Consider the following 26,447-nt stretch of genomic DNA (forward strand, 5'->3'; position numbering starts at 1 on the left):
ATATATCTTGACCATGCAGAGTATATATATATATATGTATATATATGTATATATATATATCACATATATATCATATATATCACAGAGTATATATATCACTGAGTTCTAGTTGCTGATATATATTTTTAAGAAAATTTGTATCTGTATATTTTGATCTGTATATTGATCTGTATGTTTTCTTGTAATGTCTTTGATTTGGTATCAAGGTAATGTTAACATCAAAAAGTGAGCTGGTAAGTGCCCTATTCTCTTATTTGGTAGAAGAGTTTGTGAAAGATTGATATGATCTCTTTTTAAAATATTTGGTAAAATTCCAAATGAAAGTAACTTGGCTTAGAATTTTCTTTGTAGGAAGATTTTTAACCATGAACAGAGAGGGCTATTTAGAGTATCTGTTTTTCTTAATAAGTTGCTGGTTTGTGTCTTTTAAGGACTCTGCCTATTTCTCATCTAAATTATCCAAGTTTATTTTGTATCAAGGTGTGTATAATATTATTACCCTTTTGATATCTGTAGGATCTATTTTAATATTTCTCTTTTATTTCATTTACAGCTACTTGTTTTTTCCTTTTCCCATCTGCTCCTGGTTTTATTTTCTTTCTTTTACATTGCGTATATTTTATGATCCCATAAAGTGAATGTTATTTGGGTTAGAAAGAAGTCAAGATATGAGCTGTCATGTATCGTAACTGAAATTTTCTCAATAAAATGAGATGTACGATCATAGGCTGAGAGTGGGGAAATGTTGACATCATGTATAGAGAAGGTGTATATTATTTGTCTTGGGAGGTCTCCCAAGGAAACAGCAAGAGATTAAGATATGGATTTCCAAGTATTAGTAAGGGCCCAGCTGAAGTAGACATGTAACTAATACTACTACTTGGGTAGCTAATCTGAAGATATGTCTCCAAATAGGCCCTAAAAATTGGAAAATGTGGAAAAATTGTAATGGAATTACAGTGGTGGTTAGGATAGTCCACATTTCAGTTTTACTTTTAATCAAAGCCATTCATGTTTTTCCTCAAGAAGGTTGAAGATATCAGCTCTTTTAGACAATCACATTTTTTTCAGGAGTCTAGAATGTTGATATGATTGGCAGCTGTCTTTTCTAAATATTGAACACTCAGCAGTTTACACAGGATAGGTGAGCTCAAGGAGTTGAAAGGAGTGAAGTTTCTCCCACTTTCTTTCTCATAGCAAAGTTATCTGAAAAAGCGAGGAAAAGGTAGACCAACTGGAAGGAATTGGTACTTCTGAATGGAAATAAAATGAATGGAAAATTGGCAAGCCATCTGGATATTTTGTGGGACTAATGGTTTGGGAAACATATTTGCAAGAGTACGATAATTAGTCTACTCTTTGAACTGATTACATTCTGTATTATATTCTTTTTGTTTGCAAAAACTGTGATTGCTTGAATCATGTAATGAAATGTGAGCTTGCTATAAAGACAGAGCTAGTTTATTTAAATCCCTTGTTGTCTATAGGCATTGTTATTTCATTTACATTTTTAAAATCTATGTGATGAAATGTGGGAAAATCACAGTCTCATAGGAATATTTTCTTTGAATTGCTTTCACAATTACAACTGATTCTCAGAATATTATTTTTTGGCAAACCCCAACTTTAGCAAAAGGCAAAGTAACATTTTATGTGAAAAAACTTGACAGTGATATTTTCCATAGACAGAAAAATAAACTTAACTCAGACTTTTCTAGAAGTGTCTACAACAGCGTAGAACACACTGCCCGGTTTGAATACTGGCTGTATTACTACTTACCAGCTGTGTGGTCCTGCGCAAGATGTTTAACTGCTTTGTGCCTCAGTGTCTTCATCTGTGAAATAACTTTAGCTTATAGACTTGATATGAAGACTAAATGAGTTAATACATGTAACATGCTTAAGTTGGGCCTGGTGCGTAGTATGAACTCAATAAATTGTAGTTGTTACTAGAGGGAAAAAGGGTTAGTTAGGCTCTGAGTGTTGCCAATAATGTGGAGATTGAACAATATCTAGATTTGAGGCTCAGGGTGTCGAATTTAAACACAATTGATAACTGACTTAAAAAGGGACTAGGAATAAAAATGCCACATGCCATCTGTTTGAGTGTGACATTTATAGACAATTTAAGGTTTTATCCTATATTTTCTCCGCCAAGCATAGCAATCATTTCTTCAAATGAATTTAGTGTTAGTCATGCTTCAGCATGTATATTCTTAATCGGCTCTGTGATTTATCAAAAATAAAGTATCATGTACTGAAAAATCAATACAATTAAGGCAAACTTTGTATCTTCTATAAGTGATGAAAATTAACACGATTTGTATAACTCTCAACATAGGAAGCTAATGATAAAAGGCATAGGGAAATATTTTTGGGGAAAAAACACACTATATTGCAAAAAGGGGAAGAAAATTAGCATTGAATGGGTGCTAACCATGGAAAGCAGTCCCCCCCCCCATATGCTGTTTATTTATCTATTAAAACCCATAAAATTGGATACATATTACTCCCATTTTACTAATATTAGAATGAACACTCAGAGAGTTTGACTTCAACAATTCTTCAAGGTATTTAAGAGCTGTGGGTCAGATCCTAGTCATTTGATTTCAAAGACCATGCCCTTTTCATTGCATCTCTCTGCCTCCCAGAGTGATCTATACACCACTTAACAAGTTTAGTGCAAAAATTACAGCTCATCCACAAAAACAAAACCTCCCTAATTTTTCAATATCTTGTAATTCAACTAGTTTAATTTATTTTCTGCTTTTTCATTGCATTTCATTTTAATAAGCATATACCACTAAATCTTAAAGTAAAACAACCTATCACCTCAGGATGGGTCTCCTTGCTTTTAGGAGTGCAAAGGGAAGCACAGTCAGGGAAAAGAAAAAGTGATAGAAAAAGTGCCCTCTTTCGGGCTAGTTCTGGCTTTGCCATGAACTAGTTATTTCACTTTGGAGCAAGCTGTTTCCTAATAATGAAGTTCCTCTTTTTATTTTCCTAATAAAGGAAAAGTACTCAGTGATCTCGAATGTTCCTTCATCCCATTTCTTTCGATACTCTATGATACTATAAATACACACTGCCTTTTCCTGGAGAACCAAAAGTTCAAATATGGACCAATTTCCTAGGGAATATATTATTTAGTTGGGATCTTCCAGCCTGTTGGAAATTTCCAGGACTTAAAAAATGACTATAGATATAGGATTTTGTACGAAGCAAACCCAGTATCAGTTTTTTTAAGGTCTTATAAATACGCTTAATCTAAATTCTTTTCCCTCTGAACTTAGGATATCCTGATTTTTCTTTTCCATATTTTTCCACAGGATTATTTTACAAATGCAAATAGAGAGTTGAAAAAAGACACTCAGCAAGATTATCACCTAGAATATGCAATGGAAAATAGTACACATACAGTAATTGAATTTACCAGAGAACTGCATACATGTGACATCAATGACAGAACTATAACGGTAAGGAGGCTCTGAGTGAATGCATGCATGAATACTTGTACATTTTTAGTTGTGAAACGCTTTACGGAATAAAAGGAACAAATATTTAAAAATAACCTTTGATAGCAAAGTCACGTAGTCCTTTGGGGAATATTTTTGAATTCTCTTTATAAACCACCAAAAAAATCTCAGACTATAAATGTCAAAAAAGGCAATTTTTATATGAATCTAAAATTTTGAAGAGCTCTTTCAAGTGTATGTGTATGATTTGACTCATAAAAGATTTTTACCTTCTTCTCTCTGAAGTTTGAAAATAGGCAATTGATAAAAGTTGTAAGAAATGTATTGCACAAAAGAGAGTTATGATACTGAACATTAGGATATGATTCATCTGATTTGTAACTGATTCGTCTTTGTAAATTTCTAAAATCTAGATGAATAGTAGACTGATTAAAATTGCCTATGAACATATCCTACAAGATTTCTTATCAGCAGACTTCATGAAAAATTTAATACCTGTATGCATATGCAAATTAAATATTTAGAGATTATATAATTCAGGTGGTACTTTGGAAGTTTCCACAAATTTCTCGGATCAGTTTCATTTAATATAGATGAATAAAATTATCTTTTTTATTTGGTAAATCAAAGCTTTGAAAATGAGAATGTAAAAATCTGAAGCCATTTTTATTAGCATTCAACCCAAAGAGTAAAAAAAGGAAGAAAAAAACACATGCAAAGACCTGGATCACTTTTTGTGTGCAATTATACTTTAATTGGAATAATAATTATAGTCATTTGACTTATTAAGAAAGAATATAGCTTTTAAAATAAATAGCTTTTGCTTTATTATTTATTTTCAAAGTTCTTATTACAAAGATCTGGCAAAAACACCTTTATCTGTGGGAGGGCTTAACAATTTCTTTATACCCAGCAACCCCTTCCCCCTCCCCTAGCACCCTTTGGGCAATCTCTCTTGGTTGCTAAATGGAAACCAATTTCACTTTACAGTACTTTCCCTAGTTGGGATACTACAGTCCCTTGGAAAGTCCCAGGATTCATAAAATGACTTGGGTTCTAGGATAATAAACAAACCCAGAATCATAAGTTCCTCCTGTATTTGCATTTTATGTAAATTTATACATGTGACTGGGCTAGTGCCTGAGAAAGAATCTATTGTGAAAATAAAAACTGACCTGAAAAGTAATTTTAATTTTCATTCTATTTATTTTCCCTAAAGTGTTCTCAGGCATTATAACAGGTTTTAATTTTTCAAAATCCCTGCTGCTTAACAAGAATTTTTCCTTGTTAACTACCAGTTGCTAGTTTGGAGGTTTAGCATGAAAGTGATTTCCTGTTTCGGTATGCATGAAAGTATGACTACTCCATCAGTTGTCCTTCACTCTGTTTTGGAATACATAATTTTGCATGCTGAGAGAGACAATTTCTTCCCCCAAAAAGCTTGTCTATTTGGATGCTCAATGACTTACTCAGATTCACACAGTTAGTGTTAGAGAGCATATTGAGAACTCCAAATGTCACTGTTCTCTTTTCTTCACTTCTGTAACTCGAGTTCTTTAAACTCAACTCAGTGGTAAGGGAAGGGCATAACCGTGCCCATGTCTCATCACCAGGAGAGCACAGTGAGAGTGATCTGGGCCTATCACCATGAAGATGTCGGAGAAGCTGGTCCCAAGTACCACAACTCCAATCGTGGTACCAAGAGTCTACGGTTGTTGAATCCCGAGAAAGCCAATGTGTTGTCTACATCCCTACCGTCCTTTGACCTGGTAAATCAGGACGTAAGTTTTTTCCTATTTTGTGACTGTAAGGGTGGGTTTATTGAAAGTGTGTAAGAGTTTTTTACTTACATAGTTGTATTGAATAGCTTGTCAAGAGAATGTGACTTTGTGCTCCCCTCTCCTTTTTATTAAGACAGGTTCCCATCCCAAACAAAGGTACAACGTATTGGTGCCAAATGTTTAAGATTCCTGTGTTCCAGGAAAAGCATCATGTAATAAAGGTATGTGACTCACTCACAGGCTAAACTTAGTTTTTATGGACAGAGAACAAACTGTTTTTCTTAAAATGAAAATGATAAAAAGTACATGGAAATGATTTTCAATTATATGAAAGTTATAATATTTAGAGAACAAAGAGCTTGCTTATCTTACCCACACACTGTCTTAAGGAGATTTAGGGAGAAAGCAGATTTAGGGAGAAAGCTTGGGTTTTGTCTCCCTTTTACCTTTTAAAGGTAAAAGTTAAAGGTAAAAGTTTTTAACTTTTTTATAACTAGAAATAACTAGAGGTGTTTAAATGCACCTCTAGTTAGACAACACTTAGACAACACTTCTACAACTGGAATTGTTGGAATTGCAATTTAAGGTAATATATTTGTCTATTGATAAATTATAACCAGGAAGATTATATTTCCCACCAAAATTATTTGATTATATCTACTTCATTGAAAATACTGAGTATTATCATGAAAAATAATTGTTACACTATTTTTTGGAACTAGGAAAACAAGAAAATTAGGAAATTCCGACAGAATTAAAAAAAAATACTTACGTAATAAATAAGCCTAATTTGCTTGTGGCATAAATTTCCTCCCACTTCTCTAGGGATAGGTCTCCCAAAACTTTTGCATCTAGTTAGAGAATGAACAAGTATTTGAAAAAAACTTGCAGGTCCTTGTCTTTGTGTTAGGGATTGTTTGGCAGTTCCACAGAGGCTGAAGATATGATCCATGGTCTCAAAGAACCAACAGAGAATACAAGAGACACAGGAAAGAATAAGATAGAATTAAATAATGCATATTAAATACTGTAAACATCTGGGAGGCCAGATATTGCCAACGTTTTGTCAAATATCAGACCCTGTAATGAAGCTGGGTGGATGTGAGAAAGGAGCAGACGTCTAGATTCTGGAATCTAGAGGAAATATGTAGGTTTGATTTGTAGGTTGACTCTTCAGTTAACTATGTGCTCTCAGGTAGGTGGCTCCAGGGTAACTGTAGACCCTGATTTCCTCATCTGTCAAAGGTGGGCAGTCAGAACACTTTCCCTACCAATCTCAAAGCATTTTGGCAGAGATGGAAATGCTGAGTACATTCTATACTGTAACTTATATTTGTTAATTTCTAATATATTTGTCCAGTGGCACAGATCTGCCTTTCATTTACAGAATGATTCATAACTACTTAGGCAAGAGGAGCAGGTTAAGCAAATGTTTATTGAATTAGTAAGTTCTCTAAATATTTTTGCAATCAGAAGACTTACAACAATATGACTACAGATGAGTCATTTACCTCTGTGCAGTGTTATTTTCTATTTTATACAGGTGAAAGGGGAATGCAAATTCTAGCCTTACATATTAATACAGTGCTTAAGTCCTTTCCTAATACCAATGAAAAGTCTCAGAGAAGAGAATGCTATATTTATATACACCGTGAGTCATGTATTACTGTGTGTCATTTGCAGCAAATTTAATTGAAACCTGGCTTAAGAGACAAATATAAAACTCTAGGTTCAGAAATGAAAACAAATGTTTCACAAAATACGTAGGTCCTTGATTCACTTTTCATTAAATGTTAATTGATGGGATGTAAAGTCCTCAACTACTTAAAGTAATGCATTTTTATTCTTGTCATTATTAATGCTAAAAATTAAGTTGAATGAAATAAAAATAATTGTCTACACTAAGGGAGGGCAGTGTATGTTCTGAGCCTTCATGTACAATATTGGCTTGATCCCTCATCTAAGAATTCTTAGCCTAGCTTTCCCACCACAAGCATATCCTAGTAATACTCTGATATGTGGGCGTCTATTACTTAAAGGTGTGCTTAGAATTAAGTACTTTTGGGTCTACATTGCTATCTTCACTGTGTAGCAAGAGGGATCTCAGTGACTTGAAAGGCTTAGGAGCACTTTCTGCAGGGTGTGGAGGTATCATGACAGAAGTTCTTTACCGCAGCAAAGGGGATTTGAGGGAGGGGCAGCAGGTTGGAGAGGAGCACTTATACAAACTTTTTTTATTATTTTATTTTTTTATTTTTTGCAGGGAAGAGGGCTGGTGGCTGGATTTAAAAATTCTATTATAATATAAGAAAACCATTTATAGAAAATTTCCAAGCTTGTTGTTAATCCCTAAAATATTTTAAAGTTCATTAAGTATTGCAAAACACTTAACTCAAAAATGAACTCAAATAGGATAATATCCAAAAAAAAAAAAAAAAAAAGCTTTACTAGGGAAATAACTTCAAAATATTTAGGTTGTATAAATTTTGAGACCATCTTTCAAAAACAATTTTATTTTGCAGCGTATGCCAGTTTATAGTAATTTGAATACATTTCTATAGTAGAATTCACAGATTTAGAATGTAAGAATTTATCTAATTTCATCCTCTTTTCCTTAATGGAGATGATTTCTAATAATTTAGAAAAGAATGTCTTCTTTACATAGAATCAAAGACTCCTATGTTTTCAGAAGCCATCATCTAAGTAAGTGCTTCTCCTTATTCCTTATTTTTTGTCCCAAATATTGCTGTATCAGAAAGCCTCTTTCGTTCTCTGATACAAAAAGTACTTTCTCAGGAAAAAAAACAAAAATCAAAAAAAAACCATTGCTTTTATATTGTATTGTGTTATGTGTCATTTGCAGTGAGTTTTAAGAATATATCGATCATAGTAGTTTTGTGAGAAATCAATTTCATTGTCTTGACTCCATTTCAAACATAGGAAAAATTTGTAATTACCGTTTAAACATTAATAATATTACCTAATATACATTTTGTAGTTATAATAACTATAAAACTAAGCAAATAAATAAAAAATATCAATGGCTTGATCATGAATATATTTAGTAGGAATGACTAAAATTCAAAATATTAATTTAAATTTTAATCATGTAATGATAAAAATTATTTACTACTAATCCTAAACAAAATTCTAGCAAATAGAATACAACAATGCATTAAAAAGATTATTCATCACGACCAAGTGGGGTTCATCCCCGGGGCACAAGGATGGTTCAACATTCGCAAATCCATCAATGTGATACATCACATAAACAAAATAAAGGACAAAAATCATATGATTCTATCAATTGATGCAGAAAAAGCATTTGATAAGATACAACATCCATTTATGATTAAAACACTTACTAAAATTGGTATAGAAGGAAAATACCTCAACATAATAAAGGCCATATACGACAAGCCCTCAGCTAATCTCATAATTAATGGTGAAAAGCTGAAGCCCTTTGCTCTACGTTCAGGAACACGACAAGGTTGTCCCCTATCACCTCTGCTTTTCAACATAGTGTTGGAAGTCCTCGCCAGAGCTATCAGGCAAGAGAAAGAAATAAAAGGCATCCAAATTGGGAATGAAGAAGTTAAATTGTCACTCTTTGCAGATGACATGATGCTATACATAGAAAACCCTAAAGACTCCACCAAAAAGCTATCAGAAACAATCAATGAATACAGTAAAGTTGCTGGCTACAAAATCAACGTACAAAAGTCCATTGCTTTCCTATATACCAACAATGAAATCTCAGAAAAAGAGATAGAAAAAACAATTCCTTTTGCAATTGCAGCAAAAAGAATAAAATACCTAGGAATAAACTTAACCAAGGATGTGAAGGATTTATATGCTGAAAACTATAAGACATTTTTGAAAGAAATTGAAGAAGACACAAAGAAATGGAAAGACATTCCGTGCTCATGGATTGGAAGAATCAACATAGTTAAAATGGCCATACTACCCAAAGCCATATACAGATTTAATGCAATCCCCATTAAAATCCCAATGGCATTTTTTAAAGAAATAGAACAAAAAATCATCAGATTTGTTTGGAACCACAAAAGACCCCGAATAGCCAAAGCAATATTAAAAAAAAAGAACAATACTGGAGGTATCACACTCCCTGATTTTTCCTTGTACTACAGGGCTACAATAATCAAAACAGCTTGGTATTGGCGGAAAAACAGACACATAGACCAATGGAATAGAATTGAGAACCCAGAAATAAAACCACATAAATATGGACAGATAATTTTTGACAAAGAAGCTAAAAACATACAATGGAGGAAAGACAGCCTCTTCAATAAATGGTGCTGGCAGAATTGGATAGCTACGTGCAAAAGAATGAAACTGGACTGCTATCTGTCACCATGTACCAAAATTAATTCAAAATGGATCAAAGACTTAAGCATAAGACCTGACACAATAAACTGCATTGAAGAAAACATAGGTACTAAACTTATGGACCTTGGGTTCAAAGAGCATTTTATGAATTTGACTCCAAAGGCAATGGAAGTAAAAACTAAAATAAACAAATGGGATTATATGAAACTGAAAAGCTTCTGCACAGCAAAAGAAACTATTGACAAAATAATGAGGCAACCAACTGAATGGGAGAAGATTTTCGCAAACAGTTCCTCTGATAAGGGGCTAATATCCAAAATATACAAGGAACTCATGAAACTCAACAACAAAAAAACAAACAACCCAATTGAAAAATGGACAGAGGACCTGAAGAGACATTTCTCCAAAGAGGATATACAAATGGCAAATAGACATATGAAAAAATGCTCAACATCGCTAATCATCAGAGAAATGCAAATGAAAACCACAATGAGATATCACCTCACCCCAGTCAGAATGGCTTTCATCAACAAAACGAATAGTAACAAGTGTTGGAGAGGCTGTGGAGAAAAAGGAACTCTCATACACTGTTGGTGGGAATGCAGACTGGTGCAGCCGCTATGGAAGGCAGTGTGGAGGTTCCTCAAGAAATTACGAATAGAATTACCATATGACCCAGCAATCGCTCTCCTGGGTATCTACCCCAAAAATATAAAAGCATTTCTCTATAGAGACACGTGTACGCCAATGTTCATTGCAGCTTTGTTTACGGTGGCCAAGACATGGAAACAACCAAAATGTCCTTCGATAGATGAATGGATAAAGAAGTTGTGGTACATATACACAATGGAATACTATTCGGCGTTAAGGAAAGATGATATAGGAACATTTGTGACAACATGGATGGATCTCGAGAGAATAATGCTAAGTGAAACAAGTCAGACAGAAAAAGCAGAGAACCCTATGATTTCACTGATATGTGGTATATAAACCAAAAAGAACAAGACAAACAAATGAGAAACAAAAACTCATAGACACAGACAATAATTTAGTGGTTACCAGAGGGTAAGGGGGTGGGGGGTGGGTGATGAGGGTAAAGGGGATCAAATATATGGTGATGGAAGGAGAACTGACTCTGGGTGGTGAACACACAATGGGATTTATAGACGATGTAATACAGAATTGTACACCTGAAATCTATGTAAATTTACTAACAATTGTCACCCCAATAAAATTAATTAAAAAAAAAAATTATTTACTACTACAAGTATGAAATAATAAGGTAAATAATTTCTAAAATTATAAACTAACAAAGGCAAATAATTCCATTTGCAGGAAAGATGGGATTATGATAAAAAAAATATTGGCTGTTCCAGTTCACTTGTGATTCCAGCGTATTGATTAAATATTTTGATATTTGCAAAAATGTTTAAAATTGTGACTTGAAAATGTTTGTATCGTCAGATAACAGCACATCACAATTGCAGACAGATATAGAGATTGTAAAAAAGAAAACTCTTGTTAATTTCTATTAAAACCACATTTCTCATATGAGATCATCTCTGTCTCTCTTGAGACCCACTGTCCAGCCCATCTCTCCATATGTAAACATGACCCTAATTAAGTTTTGCCAAATATGTAACTTTACCCTAAGTTTAAACTTTTGGAGGGAAAGTAATTTTTTCCACTCTCTCTAGTAATATCATTATCACCTACCAGTTACTGATTGGATATCCTCTGCTGGAAGCGGGGATTATCACTTGGTTTAAACACTGCTTTTTTTGAGAATTATTGTCAGGGAATTTTCATAGATAAATTAAACTCATAACTCATCTGTTTAAACATGATATGTCTTATTCAATTGAATAAGTAGTGGTTGATGGCCTATTATGATAAAGAGGAGAAAAACACCCAGACTGACTCATTTCTTAGTCATCTCCCCTTAAAGGACCTGCTTCCTAACAGGGAGTCAGTAAACTTTGTGGTATAGTAGGTGGGTTCTGTGGGCCTGGTTTGAATCCTTCCTTTCCATTATTCATAGTTAAACTGTTGGAAATTATTACTCACCCACAACTCAACTTTACCATTTAAATGTGAATAGTACCTTCCTTATACGATTATTTAGAGTGAAGATTCAATATTAGTTTTCAAAAAAATTTTGTTAACACTTAGCACAGTATTTGACACATAGAAAACTCTTAATAAGCCCAACTGTTATTATTAGGCCATTTATTTCCAGTGTTGCATTCTGAATGACTTTTCATTGAAAATTGCTATTTAGTAAGGAGGCCCAGAAAAGGACAGAGCATCATGCTAAGAGGTTGACCATTGCTGAGTTTTAAGAGAGGATTATTTTTGTTGGGTGACCCCGGGAAAATTATTTATTTCCCTGTGCCTCAGTTTTCTTATCTGGAAAATGGGCATAATAGTTCTCGCCTAATAGGGCTATTATGACTATAAAATGAATCAAAGGAGTTTAATATTTGTAAGTATTTAGAACAGTGCTGGGCATACATTGTTTGTTAAATAAAGTAAGTAAATAAAATTATGTAAGTCACTAGAAATACACAATTGTTAATCTGTTAATCATTTTGTCAGGTCTCACGGTTGCTGAAGAATCTCAATCCAGCCAACACTTTCTAGATAATCAGTTTCTAATAAAACCTAGATTGTCACTCATTTCACTTAGAGAGGCCATCTTGAAAACTTTCTGCTGTGGAGGTGAACAAAACCCTGTCAGTCATTCTCTTCACTAGATTCAGGAAGGAAAATGCTGTGCTTTGTACTTGGTACTGAACAGAACATCTTTCTTACCATGAAATTAGATGTTGCTGTTCTTTTCTGTTCGTGGCATTCATAAATCCAAACGGTTTAATTTGGGCAGTGTTTCCTAGGACAAGATAATCTAAGCAATAATTGTCATTGAATAACCGTGAAATACCCTAGAAGCCAAAATACTGTATAGCCATAAAATAGTCATTCAAAAATTGATTTTTCTGTACTAGACCCATAGCATAAACATTTGACTTTATATGCTATGTTAAATGGACATTGCAGCCCAGCCCAGTTTTTCTGTTATGTTTATCCCCCTTTTCCCTTTTTTTTTTTTTAACTAATAGAATGCAGTCAAATGCAGAACTTGAGTATGAACGCATTCTCAAATGTCAAGTATGATAGAGGATTTCTATTGCTGAAAATGTGTGAGATTGCAAGGTTAAATTTAGCAACTTGTGGAAATTCTCAGTGTCAAACTACATGATTTAACAAGTATTATAATTCTCTCTTCTCTGTCAGTATATTGTCTTCCTTTTTTAATCCCTGAAATGGTATATATTTCAAAATACATTTCAACTGATGCAATTATTTTCCCCTGGTGGAAATAACATTTTAGTTTGTCATTAGGATGTTTCCACAGACTCTACACTTTTGTTCTCATTCTCTCTTCATGTGTTCAGCTGTTTCACTTTATTATGTGGCAGACTAGTGGGTATTTGCTGTTGACTGAATGGTTGTTTGTATTTTTACCCATTTCCATTCTAAGTTCATATAACTCTTTTTTGGCTTACTGATATTTCCTGTTTACTCTGTACTAATTTAATATTTCCTAAAGGCAAATCTTTGGATCTTTAGGTAGATTTATATTTAGTATGCTGAAAGAAATTAACTTTCAAAGAAGGCTCAATGTGAAAATATTTCCATTCCTTTTAAAGACTTTGTAACACTGTATTCGGTTATTAATACCAATGCATTATCACTGGCACCTGTGGATTTTGTCATTCATTGACAAAATGGATGATTCATGATCTGTGGGAAAAGGTATGCTATAAATTTAAAAGAATCCTCTTCTTTGGGAATTTGTCATCCAAAGTTTATAAATACCAGAATAATTTTACTCTTATACCCAAGTATATGTGAAATTTTATATACATTTTATGTACTAGAGAAGAGATGAAAATATTTGACCATTCATGTGGCTGAAACTGTAATTTAGACAACAAAGTGTTGGTAGAACACTGCCCCTAACAGTGAGTTGATTCAACTTAGCACATTTTAAAGATTGCTGACTTAGATTGCTGCGAGTTGCAAAGTTCTTTTGAGATCCTTTTGGGTTACATCTACTTCACAAAAACATTGGAGATTGTCTAGCTACATGGGTGTTCTTAATCTCCACTTGAGAGTACAAGGTAATTGAATTCACTTTGAAAGCATGTCTTTTCATGGAAGTGATTTATTGCTAACTCTGTCACTAATTAGCTTTCTGACCTTAGAGAACGTACTTAACCTCACCCTAGTCCTCAGATTCCTTGTTTGTAAAATAAAGGGATTGGACCAGATGATTTCAATTGGCTCTTTTTATTTCTAAATATCTATGACTTGCTGAAAACTCGAAGTGAAATTTGTGCTGGGGTTTCTGTGCCCTGTGGTCTGAGTTCCTGGTATGCTTGCTTCTCACTATCCCTGGACATGGCAGGGTGAAAATGCTTAGTTCCCCACTGCCTGCCTTTAAGTTAAAAGGCCGCCTTCTTTAGTCCTTTGGACATGGACTTTCTTAGCATATATTCTGAGACTTAGGTTTCCATCTGTAAATGGGGATAATAATAGTACTTGTCTCAAATAGTAGCTGTCATTATCAAATGAGAGTTCTTAGGTGTTTGGCATATATTAGCTCAGTAAAAACATTATTGCCAATTTCTGTGGGTTGCAGGTACTTCTAAATCTTGGAAATAAACAAATATATTTAAACCTTGGAAATAATGCCATTTTTTTAATTAAATTTATTGGGGTGACAATTGTTAGTAAATTTACATAGATTTCAGGCGTACAATTCCGCACTACATCATCTATAAATCCCATTGTGTGTTCACCACACATCACCATATATTTGATCCCCCTTACCCTCATCACTCACCCCCCACCCCCTTACCCTCTGGTAACCACTAAATTATTGTCTGTGTCTATGAGTTTTTCTTTCTCATTTGTTTGTCTTGTTCCTTTGTTGTTTTTGGTTTTATACCACATATCAGTGAAATCATAGGGTTCTCTGCTTTTTCTGTCTGACTTATTTCACTTAGCATTATACTCTCAAGATCCATCCATGTTGTCACAAATGCTCCTATATCATCTTTCCTTAATGCCGAATAGTATTCCGTTGTGTATATATACCACAACTTCTTTATCCATTCATCTATCGAAGGACATTTTGGTTGTTTCCATGTCTTGGCCACCGTAAACAAATAATGCCATTTTAAAATAAGGATAGAAATTGAAAATGCCGGAGTGAGCAAGGCTTATAACAGTTGGTACACTGCACAGAATGGGCTCTGGAAATAGGTAGGGTTTGTACTCTAACTCTGCTTTTCATTAGCTCAATGACCTTGGGCAAATTATACTCTCAGAATTTGTATCTTCATTTGTGAAGTAAGAAAAATAATTCCTAGTGAAGATAAAATGAATACATGTGAAAACACCTGTTTCATAAAAGGCTTGTAATTGCTTGTTTTCTTCTTTTGATGGGGATTATAGAGATGGATGACTAAAACTTCATCTTGTATTTTTCTCATACTTAAAACTGCACTGAAACCATGGTAGGCAGTAAGTCTCTATTTTATTTTGAAGAAGAGATTCCCTGGGAATTAGATTTCATAGCTTGCTTCCATTATTCTAAACCAAATGAAATTTAAGCTAATTTCCTCCTGTTCCTGTCTAAGTAAGGATAAAATCCAGCTGGTGAATATCCTCTGGGAAATATTCTTTCGCATTCTTAGGTCACCCATTAGCCTTCCATTCTGTGGCCTAAAATAATGCCATTTTCAACAGACGTAAAACTGTATTTACTTATCTTTGTTCTTCTTCTACCACCCAACACTCCCCCTTGTTTAGTACATTTTTTTAAGTAGTCCAAAAAGTTGCATGACAAAACTGAAAAGTGTTAAGACATTTGTTGATAATTATTGGCTATAAAAATTGGTAAATAATTTAATTAACAGCACTTTTATTAAAAGAGTACTAAGATATGTATGTTGCATTCTATATGTTAATGGCATATAGGATTAAGAAGTGTGATGATATTAAGATATGAATGACTTTTACTTATGTACATGAAAGTATGTAGGTAAAACACTTACTTATTTTTTGCTGCTTTACTACATTATTTTGTAAGATTTTCACAGCTTCCCACGAGGTAAGTTGAATTACCACCACTTTCCTGATAAGCACACTGAGGCATGACATGCATAAATGAGTTGCTTAATATTAACTACATTCTGTGAAGCAGAACTAAGGTGAACACAGATCTTGCCGGCAAAACTGGTGGTCCATTCTCAATACAATTTCCACCACTAGCTCTGGCTTTCTGATTTTTCTAGATGACATATGCTACAATGAAAAATAATTTGTGTAAGAAATGTCTCGTGGCTTAGATATCGCCATGGGTCATTTGAATATGCTTCTTAGAATCCAGGCTACTCTTTGACAGAGGTATAATGATGTCAGAGAGGCAGTTGACTTGAAGGGGGATATCACTTTGTGAGGGGTGTAAATGTCTAACCATTATGTTGTTTTGTACACCTGAAATTAATATAATAATAATACTAATAATAAAAGAATCCAGGCTACTTTTGTGTCCTACAGAATCAGTGCATAGACGGTGGGCTACATGGACAGGTCCCACCAGAACCTCCTAGAGATACAGTTCAAAGATACTGGGAACTGACTTAGATATGGTCATCTGGCATTTGATTACAAAGAGGCCTGCTTTTTTTACTCTTGGGGCTTGGAAATACTTATTAACAAGTAATGACACATAAAAAGTTTCACTTGTGATTTCAGAAGTCATTTAAATAAAGTTAGAATTGAGATAATTAGGTGAAAGATTATGCATATGGCTACAAAAAGGCATAGAATGTTAAATCTCAGAAATGATGATAGGGAGAAAGGAACTAGAAATACTTTCAGTGGAAAGAAAGTAGCCTGACTTTATTGGGCGCATCTTGTAGCATAAGGATCATTGGAAACTATTCATGGCCTTCTGTTTAAACTGAGTTACAATCCTCTTTGGAGTTAAGTGAAAATGATGGTAATTACCTATTTTGTTCCGCTTCACTATAATGGCCTATAAAAGGAGACCTGTCAGAAGAAATATTAACGTTTTCAGTTGGGAGTTAAATTTGTGGCAAAATTCCTAGAGAAAAGTACCCCCAAAACAAGAAGAGCTATGTTATTGGAAAGAGAACTAGAACTGTTGGCATCTGAGTGGCCTAAGAGCCAGTTTGAGAGTATGGGTTCTAATCCTGCACTAACCATTAGTCAGCTGAAAATAGATGTGGCTACACCATCACAGTGCTTCATAGGAGATTGAATTCATGTTAATCAGCAATTCAAAGACTGTAAATTTGTACGACTGAGACATTGTTCTAGGTGACCTTTAACCCTTAAAATAAAACTTAAAACTTTAGTTAAATATTGAAATTGACAAAACTGGAAATGTACACAATAAATTTATAAATTTGATTAATTTATAACATCTATAAAATAAACTATAATAAAAGCCTGTCATAAAAAATTGCAAAAGAAATTAAGATAATTTTTGCGTGTGTTCCCATAGGGTATAATATGCCAATTTTATTTTGACGTCTGGTTTCAATGTAAAAAACTGTGTACTTACTGAAACAAGATGACATCCATTATTTCCCTTTTGATGCAACAATGACATTTTTAATAGTTTTTCTGAATGGATCTTTCAGTAATTGGCAGAAAGAAATACATGTGTAGTGGAAACTCACTTTACATAAATGAGATATTTACTATTCAAGTTTATAAAGCTCATAAATCAAAGGATAGTTTATACAACCCTAGTCAAGTTGTAAAAGGCTGAATGGTTCTAGTCTTTAGAATATCAAGACTCTCTTGGTGCATTTGAAATGAATGTATTTTTACACCAAAAATTCAGATTATATATGACTTTAATCGATTTTATGAAGAAAAATGTTAAACTCACATATCACAATGTTATGGTTGAGTCTTACTTTTTTGAGTTATTGTATTTTTCTGGATTCATAACCTAGGGTGCATATTAGAATTATCTGAAAAGAATATCTAGGTATGGAGTCCAGGCCCTTATGTTGGTGGTGGTGATTGTTGGCTTTTGGAAAAGTTCCCCAGGTGATTTTGATATAGACCCCCTGGTTGAGAATCACAGTTATATATTTACTAAAGTTTCCCAGGAGACTGTAGTTAAATTATATTTTATAGCACCTAGTAAAATGCCCTTCATATTATGTAGCATCAGTACATATTTTTAGAGTAACACACTGTTTTATTCAACAAATATTGTAAAAATTGAACATGCATTGAACATCTATTGAGATGCCCTGTTAGTTGTCTGCACATGAAGAATATTTAAGCAATTTGTGGTTTTGTGATAGTTTATTCCTTGACGCACTGCATATTTCTTTGTGGAAGTGGAGAGGCAAAAACACCAGCTGTTTCCTGGAACCACAGCTGAGTTTCATTATAAAATTTCAACATGAACTAATTCAGATATAAGGGATACTTTCTTCTATGAAGGGAAAAAGATTTATATTCTAGTGAAATGTATACATCAAAGTTAACTCTATATGTTAATGTTTTTAATGTAATGGACCCATTTTAGAAACTGTATACTGAAGGCCACCTTGCTGAATTTAAATGCATTCCATTACCAATAAAGGGAGATCTTTACATCACTGAAATCTCTCCGAATTGCTCTATGTGGAATTTAAAATATGAAGGAAAGGCAAGACCATGTAAAACACTGTTATTAAGTATGTAAATGCTACCTATAGCCTCTTAGCCTTTAGCTTGGCATGAGAAAGACTTGAGAATGTAAGACAGGCCCTTGGTTTGTGTTGTTTCTGATATCAGAGGAATGCTTAATATAGTATATCTCTGAATCAGCTGGAAATATTCCTTCACACGAGCTCTAAATGGTAAAGAAGAATCAGTGAGTGTCTAGTGAGTGCCTGCTTTGGACAGCACTCAGTGCTATGTCTTTTTTAGATGTAAGGCCATATAAGACATCACATTTCACCCCAAGGACCTCCCCATCAAATGGGGAGAAGAGATGAACACGTGAGTAATAGAGACACCCCAAATCTGGGAAGTGAACATTGGTGTCCAACTCCATAACATAGGCAGTAAAAGCATAAAGAAGGGAGAGAGCAGTGAAGGTTTGGGCACAGTCCTATACCATATGGAAAGAATAATTCGGGGAACGTACAACTAACTGCATCGTAGGTAGGTAAGGACGTGGTGAAGATGGCTAGGAGACAAATCTCTGTTTATATGCTTACGTTCCAAAATAAAATTAGCTGATAAGACAACATTTATTGAGAGAACTGTACGTTTTGTGCATGATCAATCTTCATAAAAACAAAACAAAACAAAACAAAAAAAACTAGGAAGCAGTTGTTATTATCCTCATTTTACGGATGAGGAAACTGAAGCCCAGGAAAGTTAAATAACTTGCCCAATGCTATTAATTTTCCTGTTTGGACACTTTGCCCCGAGGAAGGTAGTATATTTTAAAAATAAACGTGAATGAACATGTTTGCTGGCTTAACCTCAAAACATGACTTTTAGGTCTGTGGTAAACAGCATTCATTGGCTAAAAAATAGGACTCATGCTTCAGCATTACAGTTCTGAAGTATTGCACATTGGTCTGTGCAGAAGCTCCATCTGGTCCTACATGTGGCAAACAATACTTGATGCTACAACCAGCATCTGCTTGTGCGAGAGCCAACTAGCAGCTGCTAGCTGAACTTAAAATCCATAGTCTAGCTATGTCAGATTAGAATGCAGAGTCCCTGCAGTTACTTGTTGTCAGGGTAACTGCATTTTTTGATCAGAGAATGCCTTAACCATACCAAAGCCCCTAGTGTGAAATATTGCAGCTTTTAGTACCTAAATAGGGTCACTGATTTTATCTTGAATGATACTATTGTGTAGCTTTGTCCCCAGACATCAATTTACCAGTTTTACTTAATGTTAATACTCTGACAAGTTGTGTCACATTCTCGGAAATAGAAATCAAGAGTACCTCTTAATTGCACACATATGCATACAACCATTTCGTTCTCTAAAGAAAAACTGCAGGCCGTTTCTCTGAGTGATGGATGACCTTTCAGTTCTTGAGGAAATAAAGGCATCTTCCCTAGAGCCTTCATTATCTAGTGACTTGACTGTTGAGTTTGTTGGATATCCATTCCCGTTGTCAATGTCAGTCACGTTTTCTTAATAGCTTAATTGTATATAAAGCACCAGGGCTTCTTTATAGAAGAGGTTTGTATCATTTAGCTTTTGGTTTTATTGAATCATGGGCCTAATAAAGATCTATTGCAAGAGATTATTTATTGCCCCGAGATTTTGGGGGAAAAAAAATACTGCTTTAAAACTACCCTCTGAAGATGTGTGTTTCATGTAATTATTAAAAATTTCCATAGGCTTTCTAAAAATCATCTTTATTAATGACATTGGGTATTTTCTCCAAAATAGTTGATTTTAACTTCATGTCTTCAAGGCAAAATCAGTTCTTTGGGATGGAAACTGAATACAAGTTTTTCATCACAGCAAGGAGCGTATTCAATAACAGGCCTTGGTATTGATTGTTATAATTTTGGTATCAGTATAGACCCACATAAAATGGAAATAGCAATTCCTGTCTTCTCAAGATTACTCTGAAAGTGATTTAAAATATTGAATATTAGAAAACAAATATGTATTGATTGCTCATTATATACTAGCCACTGTGCTTTTTTTTTTTTAACTACTTACTCGTTTTTGCCGATGAGGAAACAGGCTCAGAAAAATTTGATGTCTTTCCTAATGTCACAGAGTATGTAGTATTATAAACGTTGTTCACTTAGTCTAGTGGGGGGACTTGACAATTTAATTAACTTATATGAGCCTAAGTTTGGAAAGCTTTGTCTTCCTGGATACTTAGAGTGGGTTTTAATTCTTGGCTTTCTAATTTACCACTTACATGATATTGGGTAACTTAAACAGAACTTCTCTGAATCTCTTTTTTTCTCATTGGCAAAATGGAGATATTACCTGTTAATAAGATTACTGTGAAAATTATTTGAAAATAGTTGTCAAGCATCTGAGGCATGATAGATAAGAAATATTGTCATTCTATAGTAATATTTTTTTTTTTACTTTGACACTCTAAAACTTCTGTTTGCTTTTGTCAAGTTTATTTCATGGTTGCAGAAAATGAAAGCTAGTGAAAAAAAATTGTCTTTCTCATCCAGTTAATTAATTGAAACTGGAATTCAAATTTAGGTTATGAATCCCAAATTGCTGTTACTTGTCTGTATCGCTCTTTCAACATATGAAATATAAAACAAAATCAAGGTAAAAAGCATACTCAAGATTTGTATCCCTTTCTACTCTGTCATTCTTTTAATAATCTATTATGGAAGAATTTTTAGAGCTTTTGAAAAACTCTAAATTACTTAGATGTAATTATCTAGTAATTTAGTGCTGTTATAAAACTTACTTTGACTTCATTGAATTTTGAAACATTAAAAAGAGGGAAAACATTTAAACATATTTGTTTATATTCAACTGGATTTTATACGGTATATTAGTTCCTTTATAACTGAAATTAACTATTCTTACTACCTTAGCTTTTTATTTCTATATTCATTTTTAAGATAAAACTTAGGTATTTTAAGAACTAGCCTGCCAAATGTATCTTGTTATGTCAGGCAAGTTCTCATTGCAAGAAGTCATAAGATTCAAAATTGAATTAATTTTACAAGGTTAGAGAACTAAGTTCTTTTTTTAATGATAAACAGGAAATGTCAGTACTCTGAGTAATATTTTCCACTCATATAGCAAACAAAAATTTCCAACAGATTGTTGGTTTGTTAACATTATTTCAAAGTACATTTATTCCAAGTGCTAAAAAAATGTTTTATGGAATAGTTTATTTTTTCTTCAGCTTGAATTGATAATTATATGAAATTTATATGTGATATGATATGCTCCTGGACTGGCCTTTAAAAATCTTGAAAAGATATCACAAGGTTAAATTTTTTTTCTCTCATCATTTTGAAGATTGAGGAGTTTGTTCTGTACACTGTTTCTCAAGAAAATGAGTTTGTCTCCATTTTCTTTTGTCTATTTTGTGTGTGTCTAGATGTGTGTTTAGATGTGTGTGTCTAACTGTGCTGATTTGACATAAGATTTGAAAACTGCATTTAATCCAGTGTCTCTATGGTCTTATTTTTATTTTAATTAAAATGCTGGACAGTTTTTTGAAGTACTTTCTAACATGTGTACTTGTTTCATTTTCAATGTAATATGTACTTGTTACAAGAAAAATAGTGAAAGGTGTATTAAAGAAATGATAGTGGTGTCCCCCTTCCTCCAAATTCTACTTCCCTGAGGTAACCAATGTTAACAGATTTATTTGTGTCTTTCTATAACTCTATGCTCAAGAAAACATTTACAAAATTACATAGGATTTTATTGAGTTAATCTCCCTTCTCTTTTTAAACAAAAGTCGGATAACTACATATACTACTTGGAAATGTACCACCCCTTTCATTGCAGGTCAAAATATAACACGTTCCTTTTAATATCTGTAGAATTAAATTCCTTATTACATGTAAATCACAGTTTTTATGGCCATCCAAAGTTAAACCATAGTAAAGGTGATTTGATTTTTTTTGCTGCTATAAACAATGCTTCAATACATATTCTTGTATGTATATTCTTACATAGTAGTGGTTTCATTTCTGTAGGATAGATTCCTATATGAATTGAGTAAAGGTTATATGCATTCCAAATTTTAGTAGTCAGATTACTTTCAAAAATTCGTACACTAGCAATGTGTACATGTTTCCTCAATCCCTCTCAGATACTGAATATTTTCAATCTTTTAAATTTATTGCCTACTGATGGGTGAAAATGAATATTTTTAATTGTTTTGCCTTGCTTTTCTCAGACAACCGGTGAGACTGAGGTTCTTTTGAGTAATAGTTCCTCTTCAGTGAATTTGCCGTTCAATCTTTTACCAATTCTGTTTTTAAAAATTTGTTTATTAATTTTTTGTACTTTATGTAGAGAATCAGACAGTAGTACAGTAGTGTCTGGCTTCTTTTGCTCAACGTGATTTGCAAGTCAGCCATGCTGGTTGTGCATAGAAAACAATGTGTTCCTTTTCATCTTTGTATAGTGTTTAATTGTCTGACTGTACCAGAATTTTTTATTCATTTGTATCAGTTAGCTATTACTATCAGCTATTGTTATGTACCAAACCACCACCAAATTTAAAGGCTTTAAGTAAATACACATATATTGTAGTTTACAGATCAGCCAGGGGATTCTCTGCTTGTTGCTTTGCTTACTCAGAGGTCTACAACCAGCCTGGGTTGTCAAGGCAGTTCTTTAATTGTGGCTGGGCTCTCTCAGATGATTGGGAGTCTGTTCTTTGTAGGCAGGTCTAGGAGGCCTCTCCTTGAAAGTAGGCTCTCCTTTGTAGTATCTTGTTCTCCAGAAGCCTTAATTGAGTGTTCAAATGGTGGTGGCAAGTTTCCAAATAAGAGAGGTGAAGCAATAAGGCCATTTGAGGCTTGGTTTTGGGATTGGCATACCATTACTCTTGCCCCAAGAAACAGTTCCAGCCTAGATACAAGACAGTTTTTCAAAGTGTATAACAGTTCTCGTTGCCCTCTGCCGTTTGTAAATACTTCATATAGTAGTACGTTTCATTTTAGCCATTCTAGAGGGAGTGTAGTGGTATTACATGGTGTTATTTTTAACAGCTTTGTTGAGGTATAATGGGTTATAAATTGCACATATTTAAAATGTACAATTTAATAAATTCCGATCCATGTGTATACCTCTGAAATCATCATCACACTAAAACTAAAAGCAAATTCCCCAAATTTCATCACAGCTCTTTGTAATCTTTCCCCCCCCACACACTCTTTTCCCTCCCTTTGTCCCCACACAACTATAAATCTGCTTTCTGTCGCTATAGATTAGTTTTCTAGAATTTTACATAACGGAATCATTGTACTATATGTACTTTTTCTTGGTCTGCTTCCTTTTACTTAGTAGAATTGTTTTGAGATTTATCCATGTTATTACATGGTTTTATTTTTTAATACTTCTTTTTTTTTATTGTTGAGTAGCATTCCATTGTATAGATATAGCACAATTTGTGTATCCATTCACTTAATGGGTATTTGTGTTGTTTCCACTTTGGCGCTATTATAAATAAAGCTGCTGGGAACACATGTATACAAGTATTTCTATGAACATAGGCTTTCTTTTCTCTTGGATGTATACCTAGGAGTAGAATGACTGGGTCATACAGCATTCAACATGTTTAACATTTTAAAAAGCTGCCAGATTGTTCAAAGTAGTTGCACAATTTACATTCCCAGCAACAATATATGAATGTCACAGGTGCTTATGTTCTCATCAACATTTGGAGTAGTATGTCTTTTAAAATTTTAGCTAGTCTACTAGTTGTATCTTATCCTGGTTTTAATTTGTATTTCACTAATAATCAAGGCTGTTGAACATCTTTTCACGTGCTTATTTACCATTTGTATGTCTTCTTTGGTGAAGTAACTCTTCAAATCTTTGTCCATGTAAAAAATTGGGATTTTTTATTCTTATTATCGAGTCTTGAGTATTCTGTAATATCCTGGATACAATTTGTTTACCACATAATTGATTTGTAAATATTTTGTCTTAATCGAAGGTATGTCTTTTCATTCACTTAATCAGTGTTTCTGAAGTATAGATGTTCTTAATTGTGGTAAAGTCCAGTCTATTTTTTTTCTTTTATGATTGTGCTTTTGGTGTGGTAACTAAGGAAATTTTTGCTTAACACACAGTCATGAATATTTTGTTATTTAATTTTTCTAAACCATATTTTTAGTTTTTGATGTAGAGGTCTTACACAGCTTTTGTCAGATTTATTCCTGAGTATTTAATATTTTTTGATGATATTTTAAATGGAATTTACCTCTAAACTTTATTTTCTGATTATTTACCAGTGAACACAAATGATTTTTATTTATGGATCTTGTATCCCTCAACATGATAAACTCATCTAGAACTAGTGTTCTAGCAGCATTGTTACAGATTCAGTTGGATTTTCTACATGGGTCATCATGTCATCTGAGAATAAAAACAGTTTTTCTTCTTCCTTTCTGATCTGATGCCTTTTCTTTCTTTCTTTTTAATTGTTTTTCTTATTGCACTATGTAGGACCTCCAGTACAATGGTGATAAATAGAAATGGTGAGGGTGGGCTCCTTGCTTGTTTCTTATCATAGGGAGAAAGTATTAAGTCTTTTATCATTAGATGTAGTGTTAGTTCTAGGTTCCATCACTCCCCTCTATGGTGACTCCAATTATATGTATGTTAGGCTGCTCCTGGTTTTTTCATAACTCACTGAAACTTTTTTTCCCCAGTCCATTCTTTATTTTGAATAGTTTTATTGCTCTGCCTTCAAGCTCACTCATCTTTTCTTCTTCATTGTCTAGTCTTACTACTATACACTGTATTTCTCACCTCAGACATTGTAATTTTGATCTCTAAAAATTAGATTTGAGTATTTTAAAAATATCTGCCATGTCTATATTAACTTTTTCAATCTTTGCTTTATCTTCTGGAACATATGAAAAGCATTTATAATATCTGTTTTAATGTTCTTGTGTTTTACTTCTATCATTTGCATGATTTCTGGGTTAATTTGGTGAGTTTTATAATTATGGGTTTTATTTTCCTAATTCTGTGTATGACTAGTAATTTTTGGTTGGATGCCAGACATGTTTAATTTACCTTACTGGATGCTGGATATGTGTTCCTATAAATAATCTTGAGCTTTGTTTGAGATGTCATCAAGATACTTGAAATCAAACCTTTGGGTCTTATTTTTAAGATTTTAGGTACTAATTTTACCCACTGTAAGGCAAAAACCTCTGAGTACTTTACCTATTGCTCTGTGAATTAAGAGATTTTATAGTTTATTGGGAAAAGGCTCTGTTCTCTCCATTATGACATTCTTGGCCTTGTTCTCTCTAATTCTTTAGAGTGATTTTTCTTTGGTCTTGGGTAGAAATTTTTAGGGTGATTTTCACATGCACAAGAGGACCAGTACTCAGTAAATAACTTGAGGAGAACCCTATGCAGATGTCCTGAGTACTCTCTCTCTCTCTGTAAATCTTTCTTCTCTCCCATATTTTATTATGTGAACTGTAACCTACTTGGCCCTCCTGGACTCCCAGCTCTATTTCCTCAACTCAGGGAGAATGCCAGGTTCTGCAATAGCCTGGAAACTCTCTCCAGGTGGTAAGCTGAGAAAATGACCTAGCATGTTTCTCATTTCTCAGAGATCAGTCTCTTTTTCTGCCCTGTGTCCACTGTTTTGAGACACTACTCAACATCATTACTCATTAAGGAAATGCAAGTTAAAACCACACTGGGATACCACCTACATGAATAGCTATATGAAAATTTAAGGGTTGGCAAGATGTGGAATAACTGAAACTTTAATATATTGTGGATGGGAATATAAAGTAGTACAACCACTCTGAAAAACCATTTGGTACTTTCTTAAATAATTAGAAATACACTACCATATATCCAGGCTATTTTGCTCTTAACTATGTATCCAAGAGTAATGAAAGCACATGTCCATACAAAGACTTGTAAAAGAGTATTTACAGCATCTTTATTTGTGGTAGCCAAGAAATCCAAATGTCTATTTGTAGGTGAATGGATAAGTATTGTGTATATTCATACAATGGAATACTACTCAGCAATTAAAAA

At 33.6% G+C, this 26,447-nt stretch overlaps 1 protein-coding gene across 1 annotated transcript in view; it reads left to right on the forward strand.

Annotated features, from left to right (window-relative positions):
* Positions 1–26,447, forward strand: part of MOXD1 (monooxygenase DBH like 1) — a 77,033-nt gene that overhangs the window by 16,710 nt on the left and 33,876 nt on the right. The window contains exons 2-4 of the mRNA XM_081045363.1: positions 3,330–3,476; positions 5,090–5,257; positions 5,395–5,478. Of these exons, the coding sequence (XP_080901489.1) occupies positions 3,330–3,476; positions 5,090–5,257; positions 5,395–5,478 (399 nt within the window). The remainder of the gene's footprint in view (positions 1–3,329; positions 3,477–5,089; positions 5,258–5,394; positions 5,479–26,447) is intronic.

The sequence above is a fragment of the Rhinolophus hipposideros genome, assembly GCF_964194185.1.
Source record: "Rhinolophus hipposideros genome assembly, chromosome: 3".
NCBI lineage: Eukaryota > Metazoa > Chordata > Mammalia > Chiroptera > Rhinolophidae > Rhinolophus > Rhinolophus hipposideros.